General features: G+C 40.0%; 1 protein-coding gene across 3 annotated transcripts in view; it reads right to left on the bottom strand.

Moving 5' to 3' along the window:
* rtel1 (regulator of telomere elongation helicase 1) overlaps positions 1-15946 on the bottom strand; it is a 169053-nt gene that overhangs the window by 105222 nt on the left and 47885 nt on the right. For all 3 annotated transcript variants that reach the window (XM_073061710.1, XM_073061713.1, XM_073061712.1), the window contains exons 16-20: positions 13331-13412; positions 8399-8531; positions 7753-7866; positions 4751-4791; positions 3665-3750 (exon numbers count right to left, since the gene is read on the bottom strand). In XM_073061710.1, the coding sequence (XP_072917811.1) occupies positions 3665-3750; positions 4751-4791; positions 7753-7866; positions 8399-8531; positions 13331-13412 (456 nt within the window). The remainder of the gene's footprint in view (positions 1-3664; positions 3751-4750; positions 4792-7752; positions 7867-8398; positions 8532-13330; positions 13413-15946) is intronic.

Here is a 15946-nt window from a genome sequence, read left to right as displayed (position 1 = left end):
TGAGGCTATCAGGCAGGAACTTGGAAGCTTAAATTGGGAACAGATGTTCTCAGGGAAAGGTAGGGAAGAAATGTGGCAAATGTTCAGGGGATATTTGTGTGGAGTTCTGCACAGGTACTTTCCAATGAGACAGTGAAGTTATGGTAGGGTACAAAAGCTTACGAAAGGTTCAGAGAAATAGGTAATGTTAGAGATCTAGAAGAGTATAAGGCTAACAGGAAGGAGCTTAAGAAGGACATTAGGCGAGCCAGAAGGGGCCATGAGAAGGCCTTGGTGGGCAGGATTAAGGAAAACCCCAAGGCATTCTACAGGTATGTGAAGAGCAATAGGATAAGAAGTGAAAGAATAGGATGTATCAAGTGTGGCAGTGGGAAAGTGTGTATGGAACCGGAGGAAATAGCAGAGGTACTTCATGCAACACACACAAAATGCTGGTGGAACGCAGCAGGCCAGGCAACATCTATAGGAAGAAGCACTGTTGATGTTTTGGGGCGAGACCCTTTGTCAGGACTAACTGAAAGAAAAGATAGTAAGAGATTTGAATGTAGGAGGAGGAGGGGGAAATCCAAAATGAGAGGAGATGGGGTGAAGCTAAGAGCTGGAAAGGTGATTGGCAAAAGGGATACAGAACTGGAGAAGGGAAAGGATCATGGGACGGGAGGCCTAGGGAGAAAGACAAGGGGAGAGGAGCACCAGAGGGAGATGGAGAACAGACAAAGAGTGATGGACAGAGAAAGAAAACAAAGGGGGGAGGAAATAAATCAGGGATGGGGTAAGAAGGGGAGGAGGGGCATTAACAGAAGTTAGAGAAAACAATTTTCATGCCATCAAGTTGGAGGCTACTTGGATGGAAAATAAGGTGTTGTTCCTCCAACCTGAGTGTGGCTTCATCTTGACAGTAGAGGAGGCCATGGATAGACATATCAGAATGGGAATGGGACGTGGAATTAAAATGTGTGGCCACTGGGAGATCCTGCTTTCTCTGGCGGACTGACTGTAGGTGTTCAGCGAAACAGTCTCCCAGTCTGCGTCGGGTCTCACCACTATGTAAAAGGCCACACCAGGAGTACTGGAGACAGTATACCACACCAGCCGACTCACAGGTGAAGTGTCACCTCATCTGGAAGGACTGTCTGGGGCCCTGAATGGTGGTGAGGGAGAATGTGTTAGGGCAGGTGTAGCACTTGTTCCACTTACAAGGATAGATGCCAGGAGGGAGATCGGTGGGAAGGGATGTGGGGGGACGAATGGTCAAGGGAGTCGCGTAGGGAGCAATACCTACGGAAAGCGGGGGGGAGGGAAAAATGTGCTTGGTGGTGGGATCCCGTTGGAGGTGGCGGAAGTTATGCAGAATTATACGTTGGACCTGGAGGCTGATGGGGTGGTAGGTGACGACAAGGGGAACCCTATCCCGAGTGGGTTGGCGGGCAGATGGGGTGAGAGCAGATGTACGTGAAATGGGAGAGATGCATTTGAGAGCAGAGTTGATGGTGGAGGAAGGGAAGCCCCTTTGTTTAAAAAAGGAGGACATCTCCTTTGTCCTGGAATGAAAAGCCTCATCCTGACAGCAGATGCGGCAGAGACGGAGGAATTGAGAGAAAGGGATGGAATTTTTGCAAGAGACAGGGTGGGAAGAGGAATATTCCAGGTAGCTGTGAGAGTCAGTAGGTTTATAGTAGATATCAGCAGATAAGCCGTCTTCAGAGATGGAGGCAGAAAGATCAAGAAAGGGGAGAGAGGTATCGGAAATGGACCAGGTAAATTTGACCCCCTCTTTTCCTTTGTTACATCGACGACTGCATTGGCGCTGCTTCCTGCACGCATGCTGAGCTCGTTGACTTCATTAACTTTGCCTCCAACATTCACCCTGTCCTCAAGTTTACCTGGTCCATTTCCAACACCTCCCTCCCCTTTCTTGATCTTTCTGTCTCCATCTCTGGAGACAGCTTATCTACTGATATCTACTATAAGTCTACGGACTCTCACAGTTACCTGGACTATTCCTCTTCCCACCTTGTCTCTTGCAAAAATGCCATCCCCTTCTCACAATTCAAGAAAGGGAGTACAGACAGCCCAGGAAACTATAGACCAGTGAGTCTTACTTCAGTGGTTGGTAAGTTGATGGAGAAGATCCTGAGAGGCAGAATTTATGAACGTTTGGAGAGGTATAATACGATTAGGAATAGTCAGCATGGCTTTGTCAAGGGCAGGTCGTGCCTTACGTGCATGATTGAATTTTTTGAGGATGTGACTAAACACATTGAAGAAGGAAGAGCAGTAAATGTAGTGTATATGGATTTCAGCAAGGCATTTGATAAGGTACCCCATGCAAGGCTTATTGAGAAAGTACGGAGGCATAGGATCCAGGGGGAAATTGCTTTCTGGATCCAGAACTGGATTGCCCACAGAAGGCAAGGGTGGTTGTAGACAGGTCATATTCTGCATGGAGGCCAGTGACTAGTGGTGTGCCTCAGGGATCTGTTCTGGGACCCTTACTCTTTGTAATTTTTATAAATAACCTGGATGAGGAAGTGGAGAGATGGGTTAGTAGGTTTGCTGATGACACAAAGGTTGGGGTGTTGTGGACAGTGTGGAGGGCTGTCAGAGGTTACAGCGGGACATTGATAGGATGCAAAACTGGGCTGAGAAGTGGCAGATGGAGTACAACCCAGATAAGTGTGACGTTGTTCATTTTGGTAGGTCAAATATGATGGCAGAATATAGTATTAATAGTAAGACTCTTGGCAGTGTGAAAGATCAGAGGGACCTAGGGGTCCGAGTCCATAGGATGCTCAAACCAACTGCGCAGGTTGACTCTGTGGTTAAGAAGGCATATGGTGTATTGGCCTTCATCAATCGTGGAATTGAATTTAGGAGGTGAGAGGTAATGTTGCAGCTATATAGGACCTTGGTCAGACCCCACTTGGAGTACTGTACTCAGTTCTGGTCGCCTCACTACAGGAAGGATGTGGAAACCATAGAAAGGGTGTAGAGGAGATTTACAAGGATGTTGTCTGGATTGGGGAGCATGCCTTATGAAAACAGGTTGAGTGAACTTGGCCTTTTCTCCTTGGAGCGACGGAAGATGAGATCACCTGATAGAGGTGTATAAGATGATGAGGGGCATTGATCGTGTGGATAGTCAGAGGCTTTTTCCCAGGACTGAAATGGCTGCCACAAGAGGGCACAGTTTTAAGGTGCTTGAGAGAAGGTACAGAGGAGATGTTGGGGTAATTTTTTTTTTACACAAAGAGTGGTGAGTGCATGGAATGGGTTGTCAACAATGGTGATGGCGGTGGACACGACTGGGTCTTTTAAGAGATTTTCGGGTAGGTACATGGAGCTTAGAAAAATAGAGGGCAATGGGTAACTCTAGTAATTTCTAAGGTAGGGACATGTTCAGCAGAACTTTGTGGGCCAAAGGGCCTGTATTGTGCTGTAGGTTTTCTATGTTTCTAAATCTATTCAAATGGAACAAATGGAAAAAAAAAGTGAAGTAATATAACCCAATGAATCGATAAATAGGCAATAACCTACACAGGGGAAAAAACTGACTTATTCATTCACCAGCCCCGTCAAATAACTTAAAAGCAACAGAAATTTATTTTGAAATGCCTTCAAATAAAACAAACCATGATGAAAGAATATCAGATTAATGACTAACCTTCCAAAACTCTAGACTTTTTTCCATAACTGGATATGACGGAAAGAACACCAACAAACCATCTGGCACCACTCTACATAGATTTACTAGAAGTGAAAAATGGTGAACAAATTTACTTGATAAAATACATGTCTTGAGAAGTAAGTTAATGCTTTCCAATTATTTTCGCAATGTTAATAATGATTCACTTTAAAATATTTTCTTTGTTAGTTCTGGAACACAAGCATACACAGAAAAACAATTCTATAAAACTGTATAGGAACAAATAACATTCATGTTCTGTTATGAGAATGAATCGTTCAATTCAAAGGAAAGGAAAGTTTGTCACAGTATTCAGAAAGCAAATAGAGAGGAAGATTGCACGCAAGCTTGAGATCAAAGGCAGGCTGCACATTTCTACATATATATATTTTAAAAAAGCTGTATGCCTTACATTTAACCTGTTATTTCAAAATCTGAAAGGAGGTAAGGCCTGCTTCATTGAAAAGGTCGTCTTTTTTTCAGCAATATGTTTTTTCCCCAGCCACAAAGTCCAGAAGCCCCATTATCAGGACTACTTCCTACCACAGCAACCCCCAATTCCAATTCATCACACACCTTCAAGCTATCCCAACCTACAGACTTTTTCTGAGTTCCTTAGACATGCTCCCCATAGAGCAATACTCCATTCTAGTACTGATCACTTAACTAATTAAGACAGGACTAGAGAATGAGAGAAAGAAAGACTGTAATTTCTGTTTTGAGGACTGACACATCATCACCTACTTTGAGAGCTAGACATCTGGAATGTAATGATTAAAACAGTCTGAAAAATAAAACTAGCAGTTAATGTATGTATACAAGAGCTATCTCTGTATAGTTAGAAGCATTACCTATGTGTAAAGTATTAGTAAAAATGACTATAAACCTACTACACGTAAAAGTCAATCTGGGTTACGTATCTCCATCAATGAAGGAAATCTCCCCATAATCAGAAAGCACCATATGTAACTGAAGGAACACTAATGCACTTGAATCTTAAGTTTCCTATGAAATGATCTATGAGTAATTAGGAATGGATAACGAAACAAAAAAAAAGCTACTTACTCATTGTTTTTCCTAGGGAAGACATATACTCAGGTGAAAATCTAAACAGGGAGAAGAGTGCCATTACTAAAAGCCATAAAGCTTTTTTTTAATATACATTTACATTTTAGAACATAAGAAATAGGAGCAGGAGTAGGCCATCTAGCACATCGAGCATGCTCCATCATTCAATAAGAATAAGTGATCTGGCCATGGACTCATCTCCAACTATCTGCCTTTTCCCCATAACCCTTAATTCCCCTACTATGCAAAAATCTATCCAACCTCATCTTAAATAGATTTACTGAGGTAGCCGCCACTGCTTCACTGGGCACCACTCTCTGGGAAAAGCAGTTCCTCCTCATCTCCATCCTAAATCTACTCCCCTGAATCTTGAGGCTATGTCCCCTAGTCCTAGTCTTACCTACCAGTGGAAACAGTTTTCCTGCCTCTATCTTATAACTTTTAACTTGCACTGGACACTTATAACTTGTTTTTAATTGACATGTGGCTGTTGTGTTTTACTATTTATTGTTGTTTATTATTTAGTGTTGTGCTTGTTATGTTATGGTTGCACTGCTCCTGGGAAACTCTGTCTCATTCTGCCCTGCAGAGCTGATGTACGGTTAGAATGACAATAAAGTTTTTGAATCTTGAATCTTATCTATCCCTATAAGACCTCTCATTCTTCTTAATTACAGTGAGTACGGTCCCAGGCGACTCAATCTCTCCTCATAGTTTAACCCCCTCATCTCTGGAATCAACCTGGTGAACCAGCTCTAAAGCCAGAATATCAGACCAGAACTACACGCTGTACTCCAGATGCAGCCTCACCAGTACCCTGTATGGTTGCAGCATAACCACCCTGCTCTTAAATTCAATCCCTCTGGCAATGAAGGTCAATATTCCATTTGCGTTCTTGATAGTCTGCTACATCTTTATATACTAATGCATTTTAATTTTGATATAATAAGATACAGTAATAAACAGAAGATATCACCATTGGTGCTAAAATTATCTGAGAAAAATAAACACAATCTCAACTGACATTGATAGCTATACAGAAATGTTAAAATAACAAGCACCAAAATAACTACTTATAGATAGTGTGGTTTTAAGCATTTAATTCACACCCTTTTTAAACTACAGTATTTGTGATGAATGTATCTAAAACTATAGACATAGCAAGTGTTGGATTAGGGTGTAGAACTGTTATTTTTCTAATAGTTTTTTTGTAGTTTAACTTTCCTATACTAGCTTCTATTTTTATACAATCACTGATATATACTGATTTTGCAATGAATTTTCCAGTAATCATGGTACAGTTGTTTCCATTTTTTTTTCTAGAGGTTTCTTTGTATTTTTGTAGCAGGTCTCACACCATTTGAATCTGGCTATTTTAATTCTTACCACTGGAACAGTGTTATTTTTTTAGTTGGAGCTAGCTTTTATAGAGGATGACCATAATGTCTCTTTTCTGTCAGCTCTTCTTTGTTTTTTTTTGTTTTTGTAACACTTAATAAAACAGTTGTAAGGAACAAGTTTCTGACTTTTGAAGAACCTCTGGATAACAAAAGCACCAAGATCCAACACAGGGGATTACAGTAAGTGCAATGTATTTATGCTCTCTAAGTTGTGGAGAGCCAGTGGTAGACTGGTTTCTTATCAAAGCAAGCATCAAAAAATTAAGGACAGAGTTCCACTGTTCCTGATCTTTAGTCATAACAGCTTCCACGTTTAAAGGATTACCTTTACACTTTTCACAAGATTCCACCACCAGATACTGTACTTAGTCCTCTCTTCTCTTGGCACAGGGTCTCCCTGCTTCAAATATTCTGTCCCTACCAAGCATTCAACCGCAAAAGAGTCAGCAGAGATACTTTCATCTTGTCCCTTCTCACCACAGCTTATTCTTATGGTAATACTCTACTACAGATATTACTTTAATTCCATTCATGCCACAACCTCTCTCAAATTTAATTCATTTTTTTCTCATCCCTGTTCTGACAAATGGCCTTCAACCTGAAATATAGTCTTTGTCTTTCCACAGATGCTGACCAACCTGTTGAGTGTTTTATGCATTTTCTACTTTTATTTCCGTGTAATGCTCTGTTTTTACTGTTATGCTGTATGTATTTCATTTAGCAGTTCTGTAAGAGCAGTCTATTCTGTTTTCAGCTTGTTTGGGTTATTGTTGAAGATAAGGGATGAGGAGGAATGTGTACCATCCAGTTAGGATGGTAGAGCTGAGGGGAGGTTTCTCTGGTGAGGAACACTAAGGTTGGGCTTGGGGCTTTTGTTCAGCGGGAGATGTAGAGAGAAGACACTGGAGATGAAGAGGTCGTAGGATTCGACCCGGATGGGTCTGTGATTTCATGAAGCCAGGGCGAAATTAATCGACGATCAGTGAATATGACAAGACTTTGAGCTCCAACTTATGCACATTTGACTGTTTAATTAAAATGGGCTCATTTCTTTACTAACCCTTTAGTTAAGATTCATAAGTATTATTCCTTGAACCGTATGTGGTGTGCTTCTGTTATTTCGTAGCACTAATTTCTAACAGGGTAGCAAATTACAGAGCATCCACACAAACCGAGGTTTGGGGTGGGAGAGCTGTCGCAATCTCATGAACTTGGTGGGACTGAAGAGTGTCTTCCTGTGACTTATGCCGCCATGGAAACTGGGGGTGGGGGGGTGGGGGGGAGGGGTTCATCAGGTTTCTAACATCTGTGTTTTTTTTTTGATTTTCAAGTTTCAACATTTGTTATGGTACAGGCACACATTTGCATTCAAGATGTCTTCTGCTGGTTCTGTTGCCATTGCAAATTAGCAACTCCCACTCTATGAATCAGGGCAAGGATGATGAACTTGTAAATTTCTGACTAACTATACTGGAAAAAAATTCTGAGTCACAAAGACTTTAAGCGTGCATAAGACAGTGAACAAATTTAGTTTGAAAATTAATGTACCTGTATGTAACTTTTTAAGTAAATACTAACAGTATTTCATTTGCAGCCTACCTTTTGTTATATGCAGAGCTCAACTGGACTCCATCAGGGCCTCTTGGAACAATCCCAATCCATATCTGATGTTTGTCAATTACATGAGGATTTTCCAGACTTACAGGGAAAGGACTTAAGGAGATAAGGGCAATATTAATAAAGATATATTATTGTTGTATACTTATCTTTTCATTCTAAGAATAAAGATATAATGCAGTAGTCATCAAAAATTAAGTATTAACAAAATTATTCCAGGGTTATACATGCATTATAATGGAGATATTCATCAAAAGAACTTCTCCTAATTTAGATAGCGATTTATTTGGATTAAGTCACAGGGTATGTATGGTTAAAAACGAGATCACTTCTAATTTCCTGTCATGGCAAACATCTACATAATGCAAATGAGTATAGTTATTTCAAAATACCACTAACACAAGCTTTTCTTTTTACATATATAATGTGGATTAAAAATTAAATTCTTTAACTCTTTATCATTTTGAAACAGGATCAAAAAAATTGAAAGTTTAGACCCATTGAACTTTAAGAATTAAATTTATTTTGTACATCTAGAGTGAAAACAATTTTTAGTTGGAAATGTTGTGACAAAATGCAGCAAATGACTTAGTAATACGTTTCTACATGCTTCAACGACCATACTCACATTTGCATTTCTGATGTGAAAGAGGACAGTGGAGAAAGAGTACCACTTGTGAGGATGATGGACCGAATTCCTTGACGAACCAGCTCAGCCATACTGTAGCCAGGGCAGAAGCACCAATAACTTAAAATTTTTCCTGTCAATATGAAGAGACCAACATATTAATGAATGACGAATGCAATAAATTTAAATACATCTGGAAAAAATGCTACCAGGTATATTTGCAGATAAATTAAAAAAAAATAAGACTCACAAATAAATAACTTGTTTTAGTGCTTTGTATATCCCCTCTACAATTTTAGTACTGAGGAGTGTATTCAAACAAAAGTCATATACTATCCTGACACAAGTATACCTTAGCTTATTGTTTTACTGGTCCTAAATACTGTTACTATCATCACCAGAAGGAATACAGGAGTTCAAGAAGTTGGTTCACCATCCACCAACTTCTCAAGGGCAGTAAGGGATGGCAATAGACATCGACCTTGCTCATAAGTACCCTCACATCCATTGTTTGAATAAAAACAAATGACAATGATAATGGTAACTTCTATGCAAAGTTGTGAATGACATGCCCAGTATAATCGGATACAAAATTTTTTCCACTAAGTACAGGTACCTTTAACTGGACACAAACAATATATCTGAATATTAATTTTACACAGAGGTATTTTAATGAGTAACATGCACAAATATGATTTTTTCTGAAATTTTAAAGGTTCATGTAATAAAATCTTCCCTTTAGTCTATAAACTACACATCATCAAAATGTATAACAAAAGGTCTTAAAGCCATCCATTAGCTTAGTATAATAAAACCCAAGAAAGATATCATTAAACAATACAGCTATCAGCAGACCACTTGTCCCTTTCAGAAACCCCTCTAATACCTTCTTCCTCTGTGACTTGTCCAATTCCTCTTAAAAAGGAAGTATTTTCTGTATGATAAATCTACTCCCTGTGACTAAGTATCTTCATGCTCCATGGGAAGAAATGCCTCCTTATTTTCCACCACAAAAGTTTGTGAACTTTAAATTGATACTATGAAGTTTTTGTAACTCCAACCAGCATTCAATCTTTTCCTAGTGCAAAATCAAAACCCTTCAATGAGTTATATACACTTGCACTGTTTGGAATGTAGCTCCCCGCCGGATTTTGAGATTCTGAAAATAGTTTGTTACACAAACAACAGCATGAACATATTATTTCTAGGATAGAAGATAGCTTGATTTACTGATTCACACTCCAAATACATGTAATTAGAAACAACATAATTAGTGAATTGTTACTCCAGCTATAGTACTGCAGCTGTCGCCATCTGACCAAGGCTGTACAACAGTATTAAATGAGAAGTGACTTAAACATATATCAATAGTAGGTTGCATAAATCATTTGAAGCCCTACATATGACTGCATTCAATCAGTGAATTTTAAAAGTAGGGGTTTCAAACATCACTGAGTACCACGTACAAAATAATGCTCACAGGACTGACTGAAACATTTGATGGTTTATCATTGGAATTACATAAATGCCATTTTCCGGCAAATTTTAAAAAATCCCTTTTAAGATTATGCTTAGTTTGAAAACTGAAAACTCTGTTTTTTATTTGTTTCACACAGAATAGGATTTTTAAAAAACACCTAAAACTCAACAAAGCAAATTCAGGATCTGGCTATATTTTTCTTGGCTTCATGGTATACATGCAGTCCCCAGGTTACGAACAAGTTCCGTTCCCGAGTCTGTCTTTAAGTCGGATTTGTTCGTAAGTCGGAACAAGTACATCTGGTATTATTTAGTGTCAGTTAGTCAAACATTTGTCTTAGTATATAGTATATATTTTACCTTTCAATGCATATAAAACACTTAAGAAACTTATGCATTTCAATAATTAAACCACTGCATTGCCTAGTAATAATTGTAGCTTTCATCGGGGCAAGGCTTTTCACATGCTCCATTATTCTCACTTTATCTTTTAAAATTTTTCCGATCGTTGACCGACTGTAGCCTAACACTTTTCCAATGACCGATGACGTTTTACCTCTTTTTTTAAAAAAATTTTTTTACCCTCTCCCCCCAACCCCCCCCCCCAAACCCCACGAGCAGCTTCCTGGGTCCGGGGCCCAGCACGAGCGCCAACCGACACCTCTTTCCAAAAGCTTTATTATTTCCACTTTATTTTCAATCATGATCGCTTCCCATCAACGGAACAGAAACACTGCAGGCAGTGGGTCCTGAGCTCCACCGGGTCCAAAGGACCATCACACTGAATTCTCCGGGTCCTAAAGTCCACCGCACTGAGACAGGTTAAATGGGACAAGTGGGGGTGTGCTGGGTTTGGGTATTTGATCCTCCACGATATTCTGCGTGGGAATTTAAACTGGAGGTGGCAGTATTTTTTATATGAGGTCGAGTTTCGAGCTCGACATCAACCTGGCACGGATGGGAGAGCGCGCTCAGGAGCGGTCTGTCACTGGATTGAACTCAGGAACCTCCATTCTCAAGCTCAGCGCTGATCTCACTTCGCCACCAGTCGACTGGAAAGGGGGGGAGCGGGGTCAGGGTGAATCTTGCTAAGAAAAATTTAAGCCAAATACAAAGTTGCACACTCAACACAGTGTCAACGGCAATGACTTAAAATGGTGGACAGCGTCGCGATCCGACTTAAAATGGCGAATGGTGTCGTGATCCGACTTAAAATGGTGGACAGCATTCTCCTTCCTCGGTTCGTAAGTACAAGTTGTTCGTAAGTCGGACGTTCGTAACTCGGGGACTACCTGTACTTCAGCTCAATCTCCTTTTCATCATATCATCTGCTCGTGTAATTCTCAACAGCTCTGTAATAACAGCACCTTTTCTTTACTCATATTTCTCTCCAAGAGGCAAGTTGCATGAAGGATTTGCACTCAGTGACCACTTTATTAGGTACACCTATACTAATCAGCCAATCATGTGGCAGCAACTCAATGCATAAAAGCATGCAGACATGGTCAAGAGATTCAGTTGTTGTTCAGGCCAAACATCAGAATATGGAAGAAATACAATGTAAGTGACGTTGACTGTGGAATGATTGCTGCCGCCAGATGAGGTGGTTTGAGTATCTCAGATTCCTGGGATTTTCACACCTAATATTCTCTAGCGTTTACAGAGAATAGTGAGAAAAACAAAAAAAGAAATCTGGTCAGTGGCAAGTCGGTGGGTGAAAACACCTTGTTAATGACAGAGGTTGGAGCAGACTGGCTCAAGCTGACAGAATAGCAACTGCAACTCACTTAACCATGTGTTACCACAGTGGTGTGCAGAAGAACATATCTGAAGATAGATGCTTTATTGATCCCAAAGGAAATTACAGTGTCACTGTAGCACTACAAGTGCACAGATATACAAATATAATGAAGTAACAAAGAATAAAAAATAAGTTACCTCAAACAGTCTAACAGGAGGCGGTCATCACTTCCCTGGCTACAGGTTGACTCATTATAGAGCCTAATGGCCGAGGATAAGAATGACCTCATATAGCACTCTTTGGAGCAGTGCTATTGTCTTAGTCTATTATTAAAAGTGCTCCTCTGTTCACGCAAGGTGGCATGAAGTGAGTGAGAAACTCCAGATTTGCTAGGATTTTCTATAGGGTCTTTTGTTCTACCATAGCCTCCAGTGTGTCCAGTTTGACTCCTATAACAGAGCCAGCCTTTCTGATCAGTTTAGTAAACCTGTTGGCATTACTCGTGCTGATGTCATTGCCCCAGCATACCACTGCATATAAGATTGTACTGGTGACAACAGATTGGTAGAACATGTGAAGGAGAGGCCTACATACTCCAAAGGACCTCAGTCTCTTCAGGAAGTAGAGGCGACTCTGGCCCTTCTTGTACACAGCCTGTGTTGGTGCGTCACTCAAGTCTGTCATCCAGGTTCACCCGCAGATACTTGCAGATCCTCACCACATCCTTGTCCACACCATCAGCAGTACAGGGAACAGTGCAGGCTTAGTCTTCCTAAAGTCCATCACCATCTTCTTTGTCTTGATCTTCTTTCTCTGATGTTGACATGCAGATTATTCAACTTGCACCATTTGACAAAGTCCTTCACCAAGGCCCTGCATTCCTCCTCCCTTTATACACCCAACTGTTGCTGCGTCATCAGAGAATGCACAGCCTTTCAAACCTTGAAGTGGATGGGCTACATCAGCAGAAGACCACACCAGGTTCCACTCCCATTTCCAGATTTACTTTTGTTAGCACAGACTAATGCTTTTTTCTACAGAAGACCGAGGAAAGGTTGAAGCTTTTACATTCTGAAAAGTAATTGTACAGAAGAATTATTGCGGTCAGTGGTATGGGTGGGTACTGACAGGCAAAGGGAAGAAAAATGGAAGAAAAGTCAAAATGAAAAACCATAATTATAAGACGGTCACAAAGAAATGAAACCTTATAAATAAATCACCCTAAAATGTCATTCTTTCACCACTTAGGCACAATGAATCTATGTGTACCATTAAAAAAATGCAATGTAGTAACTCAGCTAGGCTACTCCATGTCTTGGCTTCTACAATCAAGGATGAGGGCAGCGTTAGGTCTATTTGCAGGTTGCCCTGCAAGTTGAAGTCCTAGTTTGGAAATAAAAACTGGATGCCTACCTGCAGCAACAATCCAAACATGAACCAAATTGATGAAATATTCTACTTCTGTTCAGGAATACTGAAAATTGTTTTACTAATTGGAGACATGATTACATAAAAGAAAAGAACATTTTGTTAGAACTTCTTGGATCTCTGAGAATATTTGAAGTACAGATGTTTGCTGCAAGTTCAGAAATATGGCAATTATTTTGCACACCTTCGGACCTCAAGCAACAGATGATTAAACACAAGTAAGTTATTTTTTTACAATGGTACAATCCTGCATTGGCAGTTAAATTATTCCTATAGATTTGTACCGTGTTTTCTTGTAACCGATGAAGTCCATAAATCAGTTCTCTGCTGCTTCTTGTTCCCACTGTTATCTGGGTGTATGTGAACCTAGTGAAATTTAAAACTGCATTTATTTGTACAGCAGTAAAACTGGTTTGGCAGTTATTTAAACAATGAAGAAACAAAGTTATGAGCAAACAACAAAGATAATACAGTGCCATCAACACCTTAAGTTGATAAATAAATTTACATGTGGTAGTACAGTGGATTCTGGTTAATTAGGACACATCAGCATCAGTACATTTTGACCCAACTAAGTGCCTGCTTCAACTTGCTGAGTTTTCATTGAAATAGATAAAAAGGTATTAAGAAAAAAGGCAAACTACCATTTAACTAATTAACAAATTATGTAAATAAAATACAGAACTAATTAGAACACTACAGTACTATAAAACTGTGTATTGGTTCCTACCAGTTATTGATGGAGGAATTCATCCAGTGTATGCTGCCCTGTTCTTTCGATCGACTCTACAATAAGTCTACAGCAGATATGATCTCATTGGCTGTTCATGTGGCCTTGGATCACCTGGATAATACTTATGTCAGGTTGCTGTTTATTGACTACAGTTCAGTGTTTAATACAAACATTCGTACAGGTCTGATCAAAAAACTCCAAAACCTGGGAATACTGTGATCACTTTTAGGTCCCTTATCTATGAAAAGTTTTGCTGTTATTAGAGGGATCCAGAAGAGGTTCACACGAATGATTCTGGGGATGAAAGAGTTAGCACATGTGGAGTGTTTGATGGCTCTGGGCCTGTATGCGCTGGAGTTCTGAAAAACAAGGGGGGACCTAATTGAAATCTTTCAAATATTAAAATACCTAGATAGAGTGGATCTGTAGACAATGTTTCCTATGGTGAGCACACAGCCTCAAAATAGAGGGACATCCATTTAGAACAGAGATAAGGAGGAATTTCTTTAGGCAGAAGGTAGTGAATCTGTGGAGTTCACAGCCACAAACAGCTGCGGAGAGCAAATCATTGAATATATTTACAGTGGAGGTTGATTGGTTTTTGACATTAAATGTTACGAGGAGAAGGCAGTAGAATGGGATTGAGAGGGATAATAAATCAGCTGTGATTGAATGGTGGAGCAGACTCTATGGGTCGAATGGCTTAATTCTGCTCCTATATCTTAGATCTAAAATCAGCGCGGACACCTATTGCAGATAATGGACTGCCTTCATACCATGCTTTCGACGATTGCATCTTCCAAATCTTCATTTTCATTGTAACATTCAAGTTGATTGTTAACACCTTCAAATTCTTCGTAGTTCCTAACTTGAAGTAGTGAAATTGTTTCAGTTTCACTCTCAGCCGTCTCAGGCATCTCCAAGCCTTAATGCTTGAAATCGCAGTCAACGAAGGAGTTCTAAATTGACTTATTTCTCGCCAACTATCAGTGACAAAAATCACTATTTTTTGAACACAAACATATGCAAATGATGCTATTTAAAACCTGTAGGTTCTAAGCAAAGTGTAGAGTCCAACTGCAATGAAGTTGTAGGTGACTGAGGATAGTTTGAAACTGCTTGGCAACAGTTTCCCAATTAAGTAGCATAACGTTCCATACTGCATTCAGACCATCTATAAATTTATACTGCACATTTCCCATGTACATCATTAAAGATGTGAATATGAGAATCGATTATTTTATTCCAAGAAAAGTGTCAAGCTGCTGTTTCCACTGAAGTTGCAGCTCATATTTAGTGGTTCTTTGAGTTGTTTTCTTAGGTTCATAAGCATGGTTTTGAGGAAGGGAGTTAGGGGTCAGATTTGGCCTTAAGGACTGGAATGTAGGGGAATGAGATATCAGTTGGGGTCTAAGCCTCCACTCCACATTTGAAGGTAAGTGTTACGAACCCGCAGGTTTCGTTTACTGTGGACTGTCACTTTAAAAGAGTGCTTCAGTGAGGCAGGACTATGACGTCGTTCACTGACTGACTCGCAGCTTGTTTAACTTTAAAACAAGGACACAGACAGTCACAGTCAGAAGTCAGAAGAAGAGAGGGAGAGGAGCAAACCTGGAAAACGACAGCAGCTCCAGCTTGTCAAAGCTGGGAATTTGGAACGCTGCTATACCCACAAGGGTGGGTTGATTATCGATCCAGTGCACATTGAATGTGTTGTGTCACTTCATATAATCCATAGGAGTGGACTTAGGAATGTCCTGTGGGACCACTCACAGTTAACCTTGCCTGGGTAGGTTATGTGGTAACCCCTTGAAGACAACGTCCCTGTGACAAATCACTTTGGTGGTAATTCGTATGTGGATTTGGAAAGGCTCGACGGAGGATCTTCGACCACTGATATTTATTAATGACCATCGTGGAACCTGTGGAATTCGACGTAATTGCCTCCTCTCAATGTTTTACCTTGGATTACAGATATCTCTCTCCCATCATTTATTCTGTGGATGAACTGAACCTTCATGCTTCACCATCTCAAGACTCTGAGCCTTGTTACCCCAAGCTCGATATATTTACACACACATACACATAACACTGTTAACTTTTGTTTATCTTGGTTAAGTTGCTAATTATAAGTAGATACTAATAAAGATAGTGGTTTTAACATCAA

Source organism: Hemitrygon akajei, chromosome 11 (assembly GCF_048418815.1).
Source record: "Hemitrygon akajei chromosome 11, sHemAka1.3, whole genome shotgun sequence".
In the NCBI taxonomy this organism is placed as follows: domain Eukaryota; kingdom Metazoa; phylum Chordata; class Chondrichthyes; order Myliobatiformes; family Dasyatidae; genus Hemitrygon; species Hemitrygon akajei.
The sequence above is the reverse complement of the archived record's forward strand: the minus strand, read 5'-3'. Positions and strand labels throughout refer to the sequence as shown.